At 45.2% G+C, this 19,335-nt stretch overlaps 2 protein-coding genes across 6 annotated transcripts in view; one reads left to right on the top strand and one right to left on the bottom strand.

Moving 5' to 3' along the window:
* PICK1 (protein interacting with PRKCA 1) overlaps nucleotides 1-7,890 on the top strand; it is a 42,199-nt gene extending 34,309 nt beyond the window's left edge. For all 5 annotated transcript variants that reach the window (XM_077635006.1, XM_077635004.1, XM_077635008.1 and 2 more), the window contains one exon: nucleotides 715-7,890. The gene's annotated coding sequence lies outside the window, so the exon portion shown is untranslated. The remainder of the gene's footprint in view (nucleotides 1-714) is intronic.
* Nucleotides 7,891-9,537: 1,647 nt separating this feature from the next.
* LOC144100385 (uncharacterized) lies at nucleotides 9,538-17,303 on the bottom strand. Its single transcript, XM_077633351.1, has 2 exons — nucleotides 17,154-17,303; nucleotides 9,538-10,961 (listed from the first exon to the last, which is right to left on the bottom strand). The coding sequence occupies exons 1-2, from the start codon at nucleotides 17,284-17,286 to the stop codon at nucleotides 10,732-10,734; spliced, it is 363 nt and encodes a 120-aa protein (XP_077489477.1). The 5' UTR covers nucleotides 17,287-17,303; the 3' UTR covers nucleotides 9,538-10,731.
* Nucleotides 17,304-19,335: the final 2,032 nt, after the last annotated feature.

Here is a 19,335-nt window from a genome sequence, read left to right as displayed (position 1 = left end):
TTATGGCTGCTGCAGCCACATTTTAGTGGACGTGAAACATGAAAGACACCCACATGCTCTGTGATGTCAGTGCACAATAAAGAACCGAGGGTGGTGGAAATTAATTCTGTGCCCTCCACATCTGCTATAGCCCCATGTCCAACTTTGGGGCTAGACTGACACTTCATTTAAAAATTTGAAGGTCGCTTAATTACCATTACCCATTTACAATTCGATAGAATGGTATTCGTTTTTTTCCTTATTTTATTCACACCTTTGATAATTGAAGTTATTGTTTCAAACCTCACCCTGTTCCGTGTTATTTGACGCATACTCGTCAGATGGCACTTCCATGCACCTTTTTTTGTTGCCACTAAACTGGCCCCGCATTTGAACTCGGGCTCACACATTCTCTTGCCTTTTGACTGACTTGCACCCAGATGGAAGTTGATAAAGGTGACAGCATCCAAAGCACAGCATGGGAGGCCGACAGTAACGCGCGGGATTTTAGGGAGTGCCGATGGTACGTGTTATGGTCTAATGCAGCGGCCAGCAGAACTTATCTGTTTGCGAAGTGACGGGTTTAAATGCAGCTCATGGCTCTAACGCTTTTGGAATGTTTCCTATTTCTTTGACGCCGCGCTTTCTCAACCAATCAGTGATTTTCTGTGATGAACCGATGCCGGATTTTTCTCTGATGAGGCCTTTAATGCTTTTGCATTAAAACCCTTGCAGGCTACAAAAGCATTGGTCTTCATCATCATGCTTCACGTAGCATCAAACAACAGAACTGTGTGACTGGACCCCTTCTCGTGGCCTATTTTTGACCGCCACCTGGACGAGACCACTTGGAGTGCTGGGAGCCATCGCATAAATTGTCACCGCTGCCTGGCAGTGATGATGCTTGTTGCATTCCAGCTTGCCACAATTGTTCCCTCTCTTTTTCTTTTCTTCTTCAACATGTCCGCAGGAGAGTGATTCGGGGGCCAATTAAAGCGAGCACCTACCAAGCATTCTTGTGTGTTGGCACTCATAAAGGGCTGTCGGGGTACTCCATGTTCATGGGGATGCACGGTACCTCTACTTTCTATCAACAAAGCTGACAGGACCCAGTGTGCCGCTTATTCTATGCTTGTGCCTATTGTACTGATAGCATGACCTGCATGAAAGATAGGGATGTGCATTAATATGTGTCACAGGGTTTGCGTACGGTGTATTGTGGCCATGTCTGTTAGATGCAGGATAGCAGCTGCATGTCGTGGCTTAGGCAAAAAAAAAAAAAGGCCGACAGTTCAGCTCAGGCGAACACTGTCATCGCTCAAGTGGTTGCACGTTCCCTTCGGATGGTTTATGTCAGCATTCCAATTGTCCCAAATTTTGTGGGATTGTTTGGACTTTACATGAAAAGTTGGAAGTTTTAACTTGCACTGATGGAAAAGATGTTTGTCATGGATGGAAAGAAAAATTATAGGTGCAACGTTGATAGACCAGAAGAGGGCAGAGTGGTTGAAGGAACAAACATGGGTTAATGATATCCTAGTCAAAGTCAAGAGGAAGAAATGGGCTTGGGCAGGGCATGTACTGTGAAGGTAAGATAACTGCTGGTCCTTAAGGGTAACAGAGTGGATTCCATGAGAAGGCAAGCGTAGCAGGGGGCGGCAGAAAGTTAGGTGGGCGGATGAGATTAGCAAGTTTGCAGGGATACAGTGGATGCAGCTGGCAGAGGACAGGGTTATCTACAGAGACATGGGCGAGGCCTTTGCCCTGCAGTGTGTGTAGTTAGGCTGATGACAGTGATGGTGCGACGCACACACTCAGACCCCATCGAACTGCACGCTTGCACAGCGTAGCCGGTGCGGCTGTTTTCACTCTGGTTGCAGCTGTGAAGGCCATTAGCCAATTTAGTATGCGAGCCACAAAAACCCAGCTAGTGCTTCACCCACTGCAGGCTTTAAGCAGCAAGCAAAATATTGCTTTTAATTGCAAAACTAAAAGCAAATTCAAAAAGTCTGCTTAGTCTTGTTATTTTTAATTCCTACAAATTCTTTACTGAAAACATCCTATCCTCCCACCCTGGCCCCTGATTCCTTCGTTGAATATACAGCAAAAGGGACTGCGATGCTGATTTGAGATCCATCCACGCTTTAGTTGCATTGAGCTGCATTTCTTTCTTCTTTTTGAGAAGCCACTACGAATTCGATGCACTTGTAGATGATGTCTGCACTATGCATGACCTTGTATTCGAATGCAATCTTGTTGGTCTGTGAGTCAAACATTGTTTGTACCATTCTAGTCAATGCAGCATTGTGGGGAGCTTATGCACTGCGTTTTTTTATATTGTTTTGCTGTTTACTTTTTGTGCTGACCAGTCTTAAGGTATTTATCTCGAGCCCTCTGTCTTTCATTATGAAGGGGTTTTTTATTGGCCTATTTTTGCTGGTGTGTACCTCTGGGTTGTCGCAGAGCCTCGGTATGCTTGCAAGGCTCAGTATGCTTTTTCAGTATTATTTGAAGACTTTTTTTGTACTCGCAGCCATTGCTGCATAAAACGTTCAGATGATTTCACAGCTGTCCAGTCACTTACTATGTGACTGTTTGCAGCTTTCTGGCTGGAAGCTAGAAAATAGTTTATGGTTTATGGGGATTTAACGTCCCAAAGCGACTCAGGTTATGAGGGACACCGTAGCGAAGGGCTCCGGAAATTTTGACCACCAGGGGTTCTTTTACGTGCGGAAGCTAGAAAAGGAAAGTGGTATACATATATGTACTGATAAACTTTCATTTATCAAAGTCTGTTAAAATCTGTTGTTTACTTTGTAGCATACATATTTTGCTACATAGAAAGTAAAACACTTTGTTACGGTGAGGATTTCATTACACTGAAGTTCGTTACATCAAGGTTTAACTGTAGTTTGTGTCCATTTTTAGCGTATGTAAAAGAGTAATGATTGCCTAGAACATTTACTCACGTCTGTCTGTCTGCACAGCATTCAGTTAACATGTGCTGATCTCTGCGCCAGGAAACCAGTGCAGACTGTTCTTTGTGATTTGTCTTTAATTCTACCAGTGCCCTATTTTCTTCACATCAGTTCTTCATTGCGTTAAATGTTGATTGACGTCACTGAAGAAAAGTGTCTTAAGTCAAATCTTTTTTTTTCTGTAAAATGTTTCATTGCAGTTCATTCATGCACCACTAGCCTTTTCTCTTCAGGAAGAGCACTATCTGCAATAATTTTTTCCATCTAAACAGTATGTACACGCCTGAAAAAGGACGCATAGTCAGGTTTGTGGTGCACATCAAGAGTGTGTTTATTTTTAATTTATTAAATTTTGAACAAAGTGTGTCATTTTTGCCACACAGATGATGGAGAGTGTAGGGAATTGTATATTTTCTTTCACGAAATACGTGACATTAGAAACGCAGAAAGAAATTTTACCGGTGATGGAATGTGTTTACATAAGTAAGTCGAAACACATGCTGCCGAGATTTCTGTGATGAGAAATATTCCTGCATTTGCTAGTGAGCGTTAATAACATGCTAATTGTATTAAAAAGAAGGATAAATTAATCTATAAAAAAAAATTGCTGCAAGCTGCCACACACTTCCACAAAAGAGCTGTAAATTATGTTCAGAATTTTGTGTATAGCAGCTGGCTAAGCAGTAATAATTGGGAAGCAATTCCTCTTCTACAGCTTTGATGTGGCACATGCCGGGTCAAGATGGTGTTGAGTCTTCTTTGATTCCTCATTCCTAGTCATTTTGCTTGCACTCTCTCTATCTGTTCTGAAAGTTCTTTGAATGCATTCCAAAAAAAGTGAGCAACGTCACTTAGTGAAAGCAAAATCTTGATACTGAGGCGTATTTGCTGCATACTATGTACTATATATACTACATATGAAAAGTACCATGTAGTATGTACTATATATAAGAATCCTGTGCATTGAAGAGTTGCGCATGCCTTCCCAGGAACGGATCTAGTCGTGCCTTTTCTAGTCGCTTTGAGTATTTTCTTGCCACTTGTTGTGTGTCAGGTGATTGCAGTATATGTGAAAGCAGAGTGATACTGAATGTGCAAGAATATACAAAACATATATATGCAGAAAAATTTTTTTTCTTTTAAGGTTGTGGCTGCACTGATTGTAACTAGTTTTTTTTTCCAAATCTTGTTCCTAAAGATAGATGCAAATTTGCTCACAACTTGTCATAGGCATCACCTACCTGAGTGTGCATGGTATAGGAGTATTGGTCCAGGCAGGGGAAGTAAATTAGGCCTCCTTGAACTCTCATTATTTGCTCAGTGGAAAGAGGTGATTTAATGCTGAAGAAATTTTTATCCTTTTTTGAGTTAAACTCAGATGTGAGCAGTAAAACTGAAATGTAAGAAGTCAAAAGGCTTGAAAAAAAGTAGTGTGGCATTCATATTGCTGAGGATTTATAAGACACTGTGAATGCTGTTAGTTCCGTGTACTGAAACGAGCACTGTAATGTGCAATAGCTTTGCGGTGGCAACATTACATTGTTGCGCGTACAGAGCTGTCACTCACATGAGACTTCTTTCCTGCTTCCTGACGTTACCTAATGGTGCCCTGATGGGGCTGCACCATGTACCAGAAAACATAATGGTCTAGGTCTCTCTCTTGGCGGTCACATATAGATCAGGTTGCTGCGAAAGGGATTCGGGCGGTAGGCCTTCTGCGAAGGATGAGTAGCCCTCGCTGCGGTATGCACAGGCATGCTCTTCTGCTGATTTACAAAATGTATATCCGGCCAATCTTGGAATTCGATTGCGTTTTGTTTTCTGGAGCAGCTGCATACAAACTGCGCCCACTTCTGCTCTTAGAGCGAGAAGCTCTGCGCCTGTGTTTGGGTCTCCCTCAATACGTGGCAAACAATGTTTTGTATCTGGAAGCGTGGGTGCCGTCTCTTACTGCAAGGTTTCGCCTTTTGACAGTACAAACGTTTTTAAAGTTTTGCGACTCGGAGCAGCATGCATCCGAGTTGATCTTCCTAGGGCAGCGAGCGGAGTTCTTGGGTGTTGGATGGTCTCGCCTTCAAACTCCCCAAATCTGTTTCGTTGAATCTTTGCTGGGCCCACTCAACGTGCGAATACCTGAAATGGTTCCGGTGCGGTCCATCCCCGCAACTGTGTCTATCATCTACGATGACATTTATTCATGTAATGCAAAATTACTGCCTTTCTCGTGGTTAAATGGTATGTTGCAGGGTTATTTGTCGACCTTCAGCTCACATGTTGCAATTGCGACTGATGGCTCGGTGTGTGCAGAAAAGGCAGGTGTAGGTATTTACTCCCGGTCCCTTGACTGGTCTTTTTCTCTCCGTCTCCAAGATTTCACTCCTATCTATCTGGCTGAGTTTCTAGCAGTGGTTCTCGCTCTGCGCAAGGTACCAATTTCTTTATCAGCAGTAATAATAATTACAGACTCGTTATCTTTATGCACTTCCCTCTCGGCGTCCACTGAATCGCAGCTCTTTCGGATACTAAAATTCCTGATCCCTCCACACATCACATCAATTCGATTTCTTTGGGTTCCTGGGCACAGGGGTCTTCTATTAAATGAATCAGCTGATGCTTTAGCGAAGGCAGCCCTGAGTGGACCGATTGTTGACCCGCTTCCAACAACTGCTTACATCACGGCGGTACGCTTTCGACGGTGCACTGTAATGAACGAATTGGGCGCATCAGCGCTTACTTCCTTGGACGACTTCCAGCACCTACTGTTCCCTTGGAGAAGCTCAGTCTGGCGATCGCGCAATCTTGAAGTTTCCTTCACGAGGCTTCGTTGCCGGGTGCCACAACTAAATTTTTACCTCTACAGGCCTGGTCTGGCGATCTCCCCATTGTGTCCGTATTGTGCGGAGCCGGAAACAATAGAGCACTTTCTTCTTTTTTGCCGTCGCTACTCATCGATTAGGAGGCGACTATTAGAAGTTCCAATACAGAATCTCAGTTTGCGCCTGTCTTCTGCGGTTGTTCTGTCTCTTGGCGCTTCTATGCTTGGCCATACCAATGGGAATGTTTGCTCTGCCGTTCAAAATTATCTCCTAGAATCAAAATGTCTACCATCATGAGCTTTCGTCCTGCCCATCCCATTATCAGCTTCTGTATTTCGGTTTTTACAACCACTTATAGTAATCCCTACCCCTTCTTTGCCTAAATTATAGTTTGTATGACCCCCCTAACCTCCTGCAACCACCTCGGCTACGGAAACTGTGCAATCCAAATTTTGGTAGGTCATCCCTTGCTTGCCACATGCAACTGGTTATTTAAATAGTCACCGCCTGGTTATGGCTAATCCCCCTTGTGGGTATGTGCCATTGTGTGAGGTCAACAACAACAACAACAAATCAACAGAATTCGCAGCTGTGTGAGCTGTCAATGTAGCATCATGTGAAACAGTGTTTTTGTTTTATTTGGTTTTTGCAAAATACTTTATTTAGTTGCCAGCTTGTTTTTGCATAGAAGACCTGCAGACATTTCCAAGTGGGAATGCCACCTGATTTTTGGCACAATAGTGTTTTAGTTGTTAGCAGTCAGCTAGGTCTAACCAGTCAATGCAAGAATCGGTGACATGACAAGAAGCTGATGGAATAATTTCGGGGAAGCATTACCCCTTCTTGATGCACATTTACTTTTTTTCTTGTTTAGCAAAAATGTGCTCTGTTTACTCACATAATGAAGGCATTTCGTCCTTAATAAAACTGGTGCTAACTTGGGAGGCATATTTGTTGTGCTGGGTAAAATTTATGTTTTGAGAAATTGGGTGTTTTAAAATTTCAGTGACTAATGTCGGTGATAATTTAATATGCGAGTATGTTTGTCTTGTGGTTAAATATAGGCTCCACTCGTTAGTTTAAACGTTTTTTTGGAAGAATGCTACTTTATGTTGCCGGACACAATGTTTGCCTTTGGTGTCCTAGTAATTACATCTGAACACTGCTGTGTTGTGCAACAAGTTTATTGACCCAGGGCTATTTATTGTGCTAGACTGACAGCATGAGACTGCAGGCATTCTTCTAGTCCACATAAAGCTTTTTACGCCAAGGGAGTTTTAAAAAGTTTCTACAGTGTAAGCATCTCTTGAGACACGATTTCATTCCTCTTGCATTCTTTTTAATGTGATAGCATTTAACTTGTCACCTCGCAAAAACCATCAGGTTTCTCCTTAACAAAATTCTCTGTTTGGTCGAGAGAGTTGGGACACCATGAGCACTGTCAAATTTGCAAATCTGAGGAATGGAATGTTCGAATACCTTCCATTGAATTATCATGGGGGATCATATTAACCTGACTCACTAATCTACATTAATCAACCTACTATCCCAACAAAACCACCTTAATTCATATTCTGGGGCGGGCCCTACTCAAAATTGGGGGGGGGGGGGGGGGGGGGCAACTCACAAATGCTATTGCGTTTTCTTCTTTTGAGAATAAGGTTAAGAAGGCCCCCAAGATTTTTTTTTCGGCATTTTGTATTGCATTGCCACACAGCATTGCACTAGCATTAAGGTTTTGTTGCGCACAGCATGGAACAGTTATCATTGCATGGCTTCGTCTGCGGTGCTGTATTTGCCAAATGTATTGTGTGCAACCCAAATTTCATGTCTTTCGAACAATGTTATTTTCAGGGCTGGTGGGGAACTTCCCTTTCTTGTGGCAGAAGTAGCATTTATTTTTCTTATGCAGTGTCCGTGCATCCACATTTCTGTTCATGTATCTGCAATTTAAATAGAAATGTGCAACATACGTAAAGTGTGCTTCCAGTGATGTTCTCATTGCCTTTTTGCACTATCTCTCAGTGCTGGACGTGTTGCACCATTTTGATTATGCTTTTATGGTTTTATTGTGAGCTGAACCTGTGTGAAGAATAAACTGACCTTTGTTATTTTGAGGTCTGGGTGTGCAACATTGTGTTCTAAGCTTGAATTCAAAGTTTTGCAAGACCAAATTAGCTTTATTCAGGAAGTGGTGCTGCTGTTTGGGTGATGTCGGCCTGCAAAGCTTGTTTACTGTTGTGGCCAACTGTTGCAGCTTCGATGGTTAGGAAACTGCAAGGCTCGTGCCAAAGTAGGCACGTGACGGCAGAGACCCAGCTCTGGCCTATGAAACAGGCCACAGGCTGTCACGTGGTGACCGACTTCTTCCCTTTTGTTTTCTATTACTGGGCTTCACGACTATCACGTTAATGCTCCATTCTGCATTTGCTGCCCAATACCTACACATTACAATAGATTGAGACTGAGATATTTGGGCCTGCGCGTGGCTCATGTGAAGTGTGCCACTGTTCTTGACTTCCTGCGCTTGCGCAGCGTGGAGGCCTGTACTTAGCATTTGCAAAAGAATTGCATGTTTCAGGTCATTAAAGGGGTGGTAGGGAGATAAAAAATAGCGTTATATGGCGTGCGCAACCGTTTTCACCGCGCCGCTCGTATATATAGACGAACGACATGTATATGATTGAAGTGGTGGTGCTCGGCTTGCTGTGTGCGTCATACGGCCGCTTGATGACGTCGCCCTTTTTCTTGCCATCGCTGGACTTTTCTGTACCATCTGCGAGTAGACACACTCACACACACATCTCCAGCTTGTCTCGTAATGGGATGATAGTAATGCTGTCGCATTAAAAGTACTGATTTTGACCTTGTTCAGCGCTTCTCGTGGTGCACAAGAGCTGATTTTTATCCTGATTGACTATTCGCTTGGTTTATAGCCGACACTCGCGTGGCATTATCCCTCACCGCTTAATTTGTTTACTCAGTTTACGTCGAAGTGTACAATGTGCGTGCGTTGTAGTCTTGTTATGACAGTGATGGTTATTCCTACTTGCAGTGCACGAAGTACCGAATAAAAATAAGTCGACAGGATCGTCTTCAAACGAGCAAATATATGCTCTCAACCAGTTACTGCTAGTCCTATACACAACCACAACATTGCGAAAGCGTGCGAGATGCAACGACCCTTGTTAGGGCTGTATACTGTCTGTTCTAATTTTCTTCAATTATACCCAGTTTAGTACGCATCCCATGAAAAAAAGAAATTGACATGAGGGGCACATTTTGTAAGGGTAAAATTCGACCGTCAGAGGATTAAAAGCATATGTGCGGCCGTGCTCACGGCTGGGCCACAAAAAGGAGCCACTGCGATGTCGTCCCTGGCCGGAAGGGGGAAGCAAACGGTGCAAACGGTTTCAAATTAACCTTAGCATATGGTTATGCGTTTGAATTACCGGGTGTTTTTCGAGAGCTTACTCTACGCTCTAAACAGAAAGGAGTAAAAACAGAGTGAGCTGTCCTGTAATGCACTCTTTCTCTACAAAAAGGAGTGTGCTAGAGGACAGCTTACTCTCTTACTTCCATGTAGGTGTATTCATATGGGCGTACATAAAGGAACACTGATGACAACTGGAACCTATCTGATGTTGGCACAAGCCAAGAGCTGCAACGCATGTGACTACTCGGGAGAAGGAGGCGCAGCATATTGTGCACAGGTAAAAGAAAACCGCTGCATTTTATTTCCGGTCACTGGAAGGATCAGTCTCGTGCCTTCTTGCAGAAGTCACATGGCTCGTTCAACAAGGGCACCGAAACTTCTGTTATGACAGACAAGCGATTCGTCTCTGGCCGCTGAATGGGCTTCTTTCGACGCTGCATAGTGTTATTACAGAGCTTTCGCTTAACTTTACGGAATACCTGCATTGTACACCTTCACTGCCAGTGCGCATGCGCAGATTATCACGAAGGGGCACGTACAGTCTTGGTCAAAAATCCTAAGGCCACAGCGTTGAGCTGCAGCGAAACGAATGTTCCTAGAATGCTCCGTGTAGCGGATCACTCAAAAAAGTAAAACATGAAGCTTTTCTACCCGTCACGAAATCGCGACGAGTGATGTGTTATGGATGCGGTGCAGTGGAGACACTGGAGCGCCTGCTCCTTCGCTGTGCCGTGCTCGCCGACGCTCGTCGCTATGTGCTCGCGGCCTATAGGGCGCAGGGCATACTCCCGGACTCGCTCAAGACGCTATTGTGGCCGCAGGGCAGTGCGCGCACCCGTGAGCAAACCTTGTTGAGCCTCTGTGCATTTCTCGAACAGACGGGCTTCACGTCCCGTCTGTTTTGTGCCAGGTAGTGTCGCGCAGTGACCGAACGGTCCGCGTGTCCTACCTTGGACGATTAACAGCTGGGCGCGCCATCCCAGCTGTTGTGTGCAAATGGTTGTGCGCGTTTTTCTTTATTGGCTCTGCACGCGCTTGAACAAATGTATTGTTATGTAAATAGTGTATTTATCACCTCTCCCTCTATCCTTTCTCACTGTCCCCTCACCTCTTTCATTTCACTTCTTTAAACTGCCTGCTATCCTTTATTTCCGCAGCCCCAGCTCAGGTGCCGCCGTAGTGATGGCATATGCCGGAGTTAAAATCTTTTACCTTCTTTTGTTAATTTTTATTTTACATTACACACTTACCACTACTACTAATACTTCTATTGCAAGAAGAAACCTGCTAGCATTACAATTTCATTCGGTCTTTAATAGTGCCGTAATGGCTGTTATGTGGCTGAAGCGAAAAGCCTTAGGCCTTAAGACTTTTGACCAAGACTGTATGTCCGCAGATGGCCTGTTCCTGTCCTGTCGGGGCCATCTGCCCATGCACATATGACGATAGGGGCATGCGCTGCAAAACAATTCACTTTGAGAGGCGATAAGTAATCGGCAAGTTATCTTCCCGGATTCCACTCCTACGCCCGCGGGCCAACGGGGATTCGGGGCCCGCGGGCGACGCGGCTAGCCATGAAGTCGTGCAGGTCGTCGTGGACTTCGCAGAGTGCGTGCACGCCACACACCCCTCGCTGGCCCATGCGGTAGATGCCGTTGACGCACTGGCAGCCTGTTTCGTTGTTCACCCGGCAGATGGCGACACCGGGCTGCGGGCACGAGCAAGGGATGCACGCCTCTCCGTATTCGCCCTCTGCGTGGCAAAGGACGCTCGTGGGGTCTGGTTACCGCCATAATCATCAGGCTAACTACGTCCATGGCAAAACAAAGGCTAACTCATTGTTTTTCAATTAAGTGCTGGGCCAGCTTCGGCCGCCCAGTCTCCGCAAACTCCCTAATCTTATCCGTCCACCTTACTCTGGCGTCTCCGGCAAGCTTTGTCTTCTTGTATGTGAATAAAAGCTGTTTCCTTAAAGGGCCGGTGATAGCGGCTGCTGATAAAGTTGCGCTACGCTTAGCATGTTAAAAGGATGCCGCTTCACAAATATCCTCAAGCAAGAATTTTTTTCATGCGCTTTGTGTAAGCCGAGTTATCTGTGGTCAAAATTTGAATTTTCGCGTCTCCGCGCATTTCCTTCTCCTCTCGTTACTTGTTGACGCTGAAATGTCGGTGCACCTCTCCTGGCCCCACCCACTCGGCCCCTCTGCCGATGCCGACGCGCGCGAGAGTTCCCCGTTGGGCGGAGCTTCCTGACCCACCGGAGTGGCCCTGAACGACGAACCGACTCTCGGCTGTTGACGTCATTGCATAATAAGACGTCGTGTGCCAGGTTTCGCGCGAAGGCCACTGTCGCTGCGAGTTGCGAAAGCGGGATTATTTAAAAATATATTGTAAATTATCTGCAAGAGGCCCCCTAAGGTCTGACTGAGGCAGCGGAGGGGCCTCTACATCGACGGCAATAAAATTATCTTGAACTTAAACTCGCGTTTGAGGCCTCCTACGGGGCATAAACGCTTGGTGCCTGTAACCTACTTCATGAAACCATTTTATAGCCACCCACTAACACTGGTTTTCAGGGGTATCCGCACAATATTGCCTATGTCCATTCCCTTACAAAAATTTCTATAGATGGTCTATAGACTGTCCATAGACATTTGTCTAAGTCTATAGACTTTCTGTAGGCAAATCCTATAGATGAACTATAAACAATGCAAATCCTGCAGACAGCCTATATACGATCTACATACAGATTTGGCATTACACTTTTAGTGTACTTTTCTCTGTAGACAGAATAGACTTACGGAAATATCTATGGAAAGGTAAGGGAGCCTCTAAAGGGTCCGTGAAAACGGTGTGAGGTTGTCTATAAAATGCTCGCATTATGTAGAGTACAGGCCAAGGAGCGTTCATGCCGCGCACGAGACCTGAAAAGCGAGCCGATAATTTGCTATAGAATTTTAAAACTCCCGCTTCCGCGCCTACCGGCTACCTGTGGTGCTGGGCTTTAATAATAATAATTGGTTTTTGGGGAAAGGAAATGGCCCAGTATCTGTCTCATATAGGGCGGTATCGCGAGGGGTACCTCAGGGTAGTGTCCTGTCCCCAACGCTCTTTAATGTTGTCATGGCTGGTCTTCCCGCAAAAGTGCAAAAACATTGTAGGCATGTCCATATGTCGATAAATGCAGACGACATTTGTCTTTGGTTAACTGGATATCAACGCAAACGCTTAGCTCTATTAGCGCGACAGGCCGTGCTTTCAGTTAAAAGTTACCTTAAGGTGTTGGGTTGACTCTCTCGGTGGAAAAATCTGGCTTCGTCCTGTTTCCAGGTAGGGGACGACGGTATGCGCGGCTGAGCATAGACCTTGATCAGTCTTGCCTTCGTCAGGTTAACCACATACGTTTTTGGGCGTCACTATTGACTCACGTCTACAGTGGCGACGAGCTGTGGACTCGATTGTGGCTTCACTATCTTCGCGTCTCAATGTGCTTCGTAGAGTTGCTAGTGAGCAATGGGGAAACCGTCCTGCTTCAATGATCAGGCTTCACGATGCCCTGGTGACATGTCGCATAATGTACCAGCTCCCTTTAATTTCCCCCTCGGTATCGCAGCTGGAACGCCTTGAGGTTTTACACAGAATGGGATTAAGGAGGGCTCTCGGCGTTCCGCAGGCTGCTCCAAACAATGCAGTACTGTATGAGTCTCAATCGAAACCTCTTCGGCTAGCCGCTTCACAAAGACTTTTGCTGCAAATTGGCCGCCTCAGAGAGACTGTTGCCGGGAGAGCGCTTCTACAGCGCCTTCGAAAGAGATCTGAGTCCCGGGCGTACTTGGCTTTAAATACTCTTCGTTCTCTGGGTCTCGACCTTCGAGATCGACCTAAGACGTTGAAGCCACCTTGGTCCTTTCCGAGCCTCGATTGTTCCTTGACAATTCCCCACGTTCGCGCTAAGCGGAATTCTCCTTTAGCGGCAATGCGATCGCTCGTACTGGAACTTCTTGAGACCGAATATGCCAGTCATCTTCAAATTTTTACAGACGGCTCTGTGGACAAGGTAAGAGGATCTAGTGCAGCTGCTTTTCATATTCCGTCTTTGAAGTATGATTGGTCTGTTCGTTTTACTAAAGTCGTGTCCTCCACAATGGCCGAAAGCGTTGCCATTGAGGCAGCTCTAAAGAAGCTACGGTGTTGTACTTCTCAACCTACTGTCATAATTACGGATTCAAAATCTGCCCTTCAAAGGTTAGAGTACGGGTTCCCCACTGATGCCTTGAGTCTTAGATCCCTACGTTTGGTGCAGAATCTACATAGCAAAGGCTTCTCTATACGCTTTCAATGGGTGCCCTCGCACATAGGTGTCTTAGGCAACGAGATAGCTGACAACCTCGCCCATACAGCTCTCTCCGGGATTCCAGTACATGGAGTCCCTCATGAAGTCAAGCAAATGTTAAGAGATGTGGTGTTGTGCCACTTCAGTTCTTTGTGGAGCTCTCCTCATCAGCCATGTGTGACCAAGGGTCTCAAAAGGTTCCAAGCCACCTTGCTGCACCGCGTTCGCACGGATTCTGCTCGTACGCCGGCGTGGATGTATAAGACTGGCCTAGCGTTGTCACCATTGTGTTCAATGTGTGGTGTGTGTGGTGACATAGAACATTACCTCTTGTGCTGTACTTTGTACAACGCAGAACGGGCTGTGTAATTCGGATCCCTCAAGAAGGCAGGAGTTCCTCACAGTTCTCATCAGGACATTGTTTTCCCGCGCGGGAGCCAGTCGAGTAGAAGGGATGCTTCTCGCCTTCTTCTACTTTAACTGCAGGACACGGATTTGGCCTCCACATGGTGACCTCAGGAGTGTCTATTTGGGCTTTTTGCGGACAGTGTTTCTGTGATTTCTATTTAAGTGTCGCTACGGTGGAGCAATTGCCGGCAGCAACTGCAAGGCTAATCCCACCGGTAGTTTACAACCACTCAACTCAACTCAACTCATGTATCGGCGGACACCTGAACCGCGCCGTAAGGGAAGGGATTAAGGAGGGAGTGAAAGAAGGAAGGTAGAAAGAGGTGCCGTAGTGGAGGGCTCCGGAATAATTTCGACCACCTGGGGATCTTTAACGTGCACTGACATCGCACAGCACACGGGCGCCTTAGCGTTTTGCCTCCATAAAAACGCAGCCGCCGCGGTCGGGTTCTAACGCGAGAACTCCGGATCAGTAGCCGAGCGCTCTAACCACTGAGCCACCGCGGCGGGCCTGGGCTTTCGCCAGAATCCGCGCTCGTTACGTCAGCAGCGGACTGCTTGCATTGGTTCGCGCCCGTCGGCAGCCGGCGGTAGGTGCGAGTGCGAGGGGCCGGCGTAGAAGCGCCGACATTTCAGCGTGCAAAAAGGGACGAGAGAGGGAAAAGCGCGAAGAAGCGCAAATTCAAATTATTACCGCAGATAACTCAGCTTCCACAAAACGCATCTAAAAAATTTTTGCTGGAGGATATTTGTGAAGCGGCATCCTTTATAACCCTAGGCACATCGCATCTTTGCTGAGAACCCCTTTTCACAGCCCCTTTAAGAAGTCTATGAAAGTCTATAGACAATATAAGGGTTTTTCTCTTCATAAATGCTTCAAACATGTCATCAGCTGGTTATAAAATTAGCAGACGATAATTAATACTCTCTGTAGAGCGAAGCGGCGGCCACTCCGCAATAGTGACGACACTAGGTCTCATGGATATCCGAATCATAGCCAAATATCCGAACACTTGTGAGTACTTGCGAGGGATGTCCGAGGCAAGTCCTTGTTCTAGATGTCCTGACACGTTATCCGATGGATGTCCCGTTCGGGTGATTTATGAACATTTACTTGGGTCACTTTTCATTACACATATCCATAATGTTCGCGACACAAATAACAGAGAGGGCTATTTAGTTTTTTTCTAATAGAAGAGACCTGCAACATGGTCCGCTCATTTTCATTCCTGCTTTGTATCATCACGAAAGCGTCTTTGTGCATCACTTTGGCACAGTTGTTGATGATCTGAACTTCAGCTATGGTATCGAGGAGCCCAGGCCTTAATAAGGCAGTGTAGTAATTTTTTAGAGCGCCTACATTCTTTACTGCCTTCCGACGACTTTGGAAGAATATGGCTGCACCCACATAATATTCCCAAGCACCTAGAATGTTTGGCGTTTTTCTAGAATTCTTCCGGCGGCTGCGTTTTTTATGGCGGCAAAACGCTAAGGCGCCCGTGTGCAGTGCGATGGCAGTGCAGGTTAAAGATTCCCGGGTTGTCGAAATTATTCCGGAGCCCTCCACTACGGCACCTCTTTCTTCCTTTCTTCTTTCACTTCCTTTATCCCTTCCCTTACGGCGCGGTTCAGGTGTCCAACGATATATGAGACATATACTGCGCTATTTCCTTTCCCCAAAAACCAATTATTATTATTATTATTATTATTCCGACGACTGTAATTAGTAGCTCTGCATGAACAGCAATATTTAGTTGAAAGCTTGCATAATCGAGAAAATGAACATCAATGACGTACTGAATCAAATGACACTATACCAGACATTTCTAACTTCTTGTGGCACCTTAGCCGCGCAAAACCAGTAATCATAATCAGGCAGTTTTTGACTGGCCACACCACATGTGTGTAAGGAGATAAAGGGAGATGAAAGAGGGGAAAAATTAAAGGGGGCACTTAAGCTCTGCTTTAAGGGTGTGACGCGATAGATTTGATGGGTTAAAGTCCATGTACGGTGCGTTCGTCATCCTCCACTTCACGATCATAGAACTCTGGGAGTCCTGATACAATTCCTGGTGCAGTGGTGCAGCGGTTAAGCAATGACCCTTGGATGACAGGTGCTGCTTTCGGTGGGACTTGTACGATCCAGGAGACCAATCTTTAGTTTACCAGCCACCTGTTATGGTGGACAGTTTGCTCACAATCTGGTTGGCAGATTGTGATGACGTCACAAAGTAACGTGGCCTAGGTAGCCGAGCTAGGTTGCTTCTGCGGGGATTTTTCGCTCACAACGCCGCCGACGACGAGAGAGAGAGAGAATTGGCTTTGGGGGAAAGGAAATGGCGCAGTATCTGTCTCACTGTATCGGAGGACACCTGAACCGCGCCGTAAAGAAAGGGACATAGGAGGGACTTAGATAATTAAAGAAGAACCTCGACGACGACGCCGACGCTGGATTTTCTGTACAACGAGAGCCTTAACGCTATCGCGTTAACAGGGAAGCTGAGTTCTGTTGTCTATATATATATATATATATATATATATATATATATATATATATATATATATATATATATATATATATATATATATATATATATATATATATATATATATATATGCTGCCAGTGTAATATTGCTAACAACGAAATATCGTGCGAAAGCACAAGTGGAAGTTCATAAAGACGCTGACGTGCAATGCACAATGCGCAGAGTGAGAGCGTGTTGCAATTTCAATGAGGCATGATAGGCAGTGCCCTCGTGCAGTGGCCAGCGAAGCTGATCTGTTCGCGCCGCAGCGGCTTCGAAACCCAGTCACGGCAATATTTGTTCTATTTCTCAAGATTGGCAAAGGTCATCTTCATTCAAAGTCCCGTTTATTTCTTTCAATTTTTCGCATCACGCGACTAACTTCAGAGGCTCTACATACACCTGCATTTTCGAGGTTATGAGGAGAATAGTACGTACTTTCACCCTAAAAAATACCAAAAATGCTGCATGCCTGTTGAAAAATTACTGCGGTGGCATAAAACTGAGTCCACAAAGGCTCAGGTGGATGCACTGTGAACGACAACGAGTTCCCGTGCTCTTGATATCCATAACGATCCCCGATATACAAGTCCGGGCTTTGCTCTTTAAGTTCCGGCGACAGATGTTCACAGAGGATGAGTGAAATGAAACGCATAATTCAAAGTGAAAGAACTTACTGGGAGGAAGGTTCGTCGCCAGGACCATGGCAAGAGGCAGTGAAAGAGAACAGAGGATGCCCTTCATGACGAAGGCATCTGGACTCCAAAAAACTTTGTGCACGAGTCTAATACTGCTGTCGATTGTTTCCATTAGATGCGAATCTGCGGGAAGGCCGACTATGAAGTTCTGAATAGACAGGCCGCACAGGCCAATGTGCACCGGAGTCTTGACTACAAAAGAAAGCGGTTGCTTTCTTTCCTTGCTTTAGCGAGTCTGAAAACGATGTGCTATTTCAGCGTTCGGCTTTAAACTTGCACGAAGTTTGGATCTCTTCCTCAAGAAGCATTGCTATAAAAGCTGCACCTATTGGGTTGAAATGATAGGCCGGCTTGATATGTAATTCTCTTGTTTAGCCTAGGAGGGCTTATGGGCAAAAATATGTGGATGACAGCTTGAACCGACTAAAATAAGTTTTGCAAAGCAGTGCCGTCATGTATTACATGAAAGCAAAGTAGAGTAACAAAGTAGAGAACAAAGCTTCGCAGCGTCGTTACGACGTATTGCAAAGAAAACATTGTATTCCGAGTATTCCCTGTGCTTTGGAAGGAACAAGTTTTGAAATATCCTGACGCTTGTTTTATGTTTAGGCGCCCAACGCCTGGGCAATTTTATATGTAGAGTAATTATTTGCCTCGAACGAGTTTCAAGCTTTTATTGTTTCAAGATGCAGTTGATGCCTTTATATACGCCTGTGTCAGCAGGTGTTCGGTTACTGCGGCTTTCGCCTGCTGCGTTAAGATGCTTGAAGCGTGACTTGCGTGCACGCATTAATCAGATGTACGCATGCATTGCTACATATGTGTACCCGCCGTCATTAGGTTACGGAAAGAGACTATTGCATAGAAAAATGCTTTGCATTCAGGACGAATTCCACGATAATTGCTGTTGCAACCTGTAATTCTCCTCACGGCATTATGCTTTTTGCCAATATTGTTTTTCGTAAAGCTTTGCATCTTACTTCAGCCAAACTAATTTCGGTGTTTTCTCTTTCAGATTTCCGTCGTCCTTTAGTGATCTCAGTTTTCTCCCTGTCATATACTGGGTGTTTCAGCGAACCCTTTCGAATATTTTCAAAAATACGCTTTTTGGGGTTAATATTTGGCTTTTGCTGCATAGTTTTACCAGCGTTGGCTTACACCACAAAAACGGTGAATCGTCTTAAGTAGTAAACTGGCTAATCAATTATTGAGAATTAACTTTTTAACTAGTCGCCGCGGTGGCTCAGTGGTTATGACGCGGGCGGGTCTGATCCCTGCCGCGGCGGTCGAATTTCGATGGAGGCGAAATTCCAGAGGCCCGTGTACTGTGGTATGTCAGTGCACGTTAAGGAACCCCAGGTGGTCGAAATTTCCGCAGGCTTTCACTACGGCGACCCTCATAGCCTGAGTCGCTTTGGGATGTTGAGCCCCATAAACCAAGCCTAACTTTTTAACTATTAGAGTTAGGCGCCTAGTTGCAACTAGAGATTTGTAGCCGGTCGTTATAGTAATAGCCATATCAGTTTTTAGAATTTCGAAATTTGGCTGCATCGTGCGAAAATACATGCGCTTTCGAAAGCATACAGGCAAAGCAACCGCTCCAGTGAACGTAGCTAGTCGAAAAAGCCAAATTTTGTCGAGCCACAGCGCCAGGCGTAATCGCGTTTTCGAAATTATAGAAACTGATATGGCTATTACTAACGACCGGCAGCCAATCTATAATTGCAACTAGGCGCCTTACTCTACTAGTGAAAAAGTTAATTATGAAAAATTAGTTAACCAACTGACTACATAAGACGATTCACCGGTTTTCTGGTGTCCGCCAAGAGTTGTAATACTATGCCGAAAAAGCCATATTTTTACCCCTAAACCATATTTTTACCCCTAAAGCCTACTTTTTGAAATTTTTTTAAAGTGTTCGCTGAAACACCCGGTATACTACGGATGACACCACCTGTTTAGTTATCAACTTGAATAGTTTTAACAGTTCTTCCTCGCCTATGGAGCTTGTTAATTCCATCCTGCGTTGTTTTCCGACCAGACGCTTTGCTCTTTGTGTTATGCGTTTTCTAATGGCTTGCCTGGGTGAGCTACGAGTTACTGTAATGGCACATGTTTTTAAACGTTTGGAAAGGGTCAAGAAATGAACGGAATGATCTGA

The sequence above is a fragment of the Amblyomma americanum genome, chromosome 8 (assembly GCF_052857255.1).
Source record: "Amblyomma americanum isolate KBUSLIRL-KWMA chromosome 8, ASM5285725v1, whole genome shotgun sequence".
NCBI lineage: Eukaryota > Metazoa > Arthropoda > Arachnida > Ixodida > Ixodidae > Amblyomma > Amblyomma americanum.
The sequence above is the reverse complement of the archived record's forward strand: the minus strand, read 5'-3'. Positions and strand labels throughout refer to the sequence as shown.

Excerpts from the sequence above, each read along its gene's own strand:
- LOC144100385 (XM_077633351.1), bottom strand. The coding sequence starts at position 17,286 with ATGGAAACAATCGACAGCAGTATTAGACTCGTGCACAAAGTTTTTTGG. Across the intron at positions 10,962-17,153 it reads GGCGACGAACCTTCCTCCCA|AGGGCGAATACGGAGAGGCG; the intron begins GTAAGTTCTTTC and ends TTTGCCACGCAG.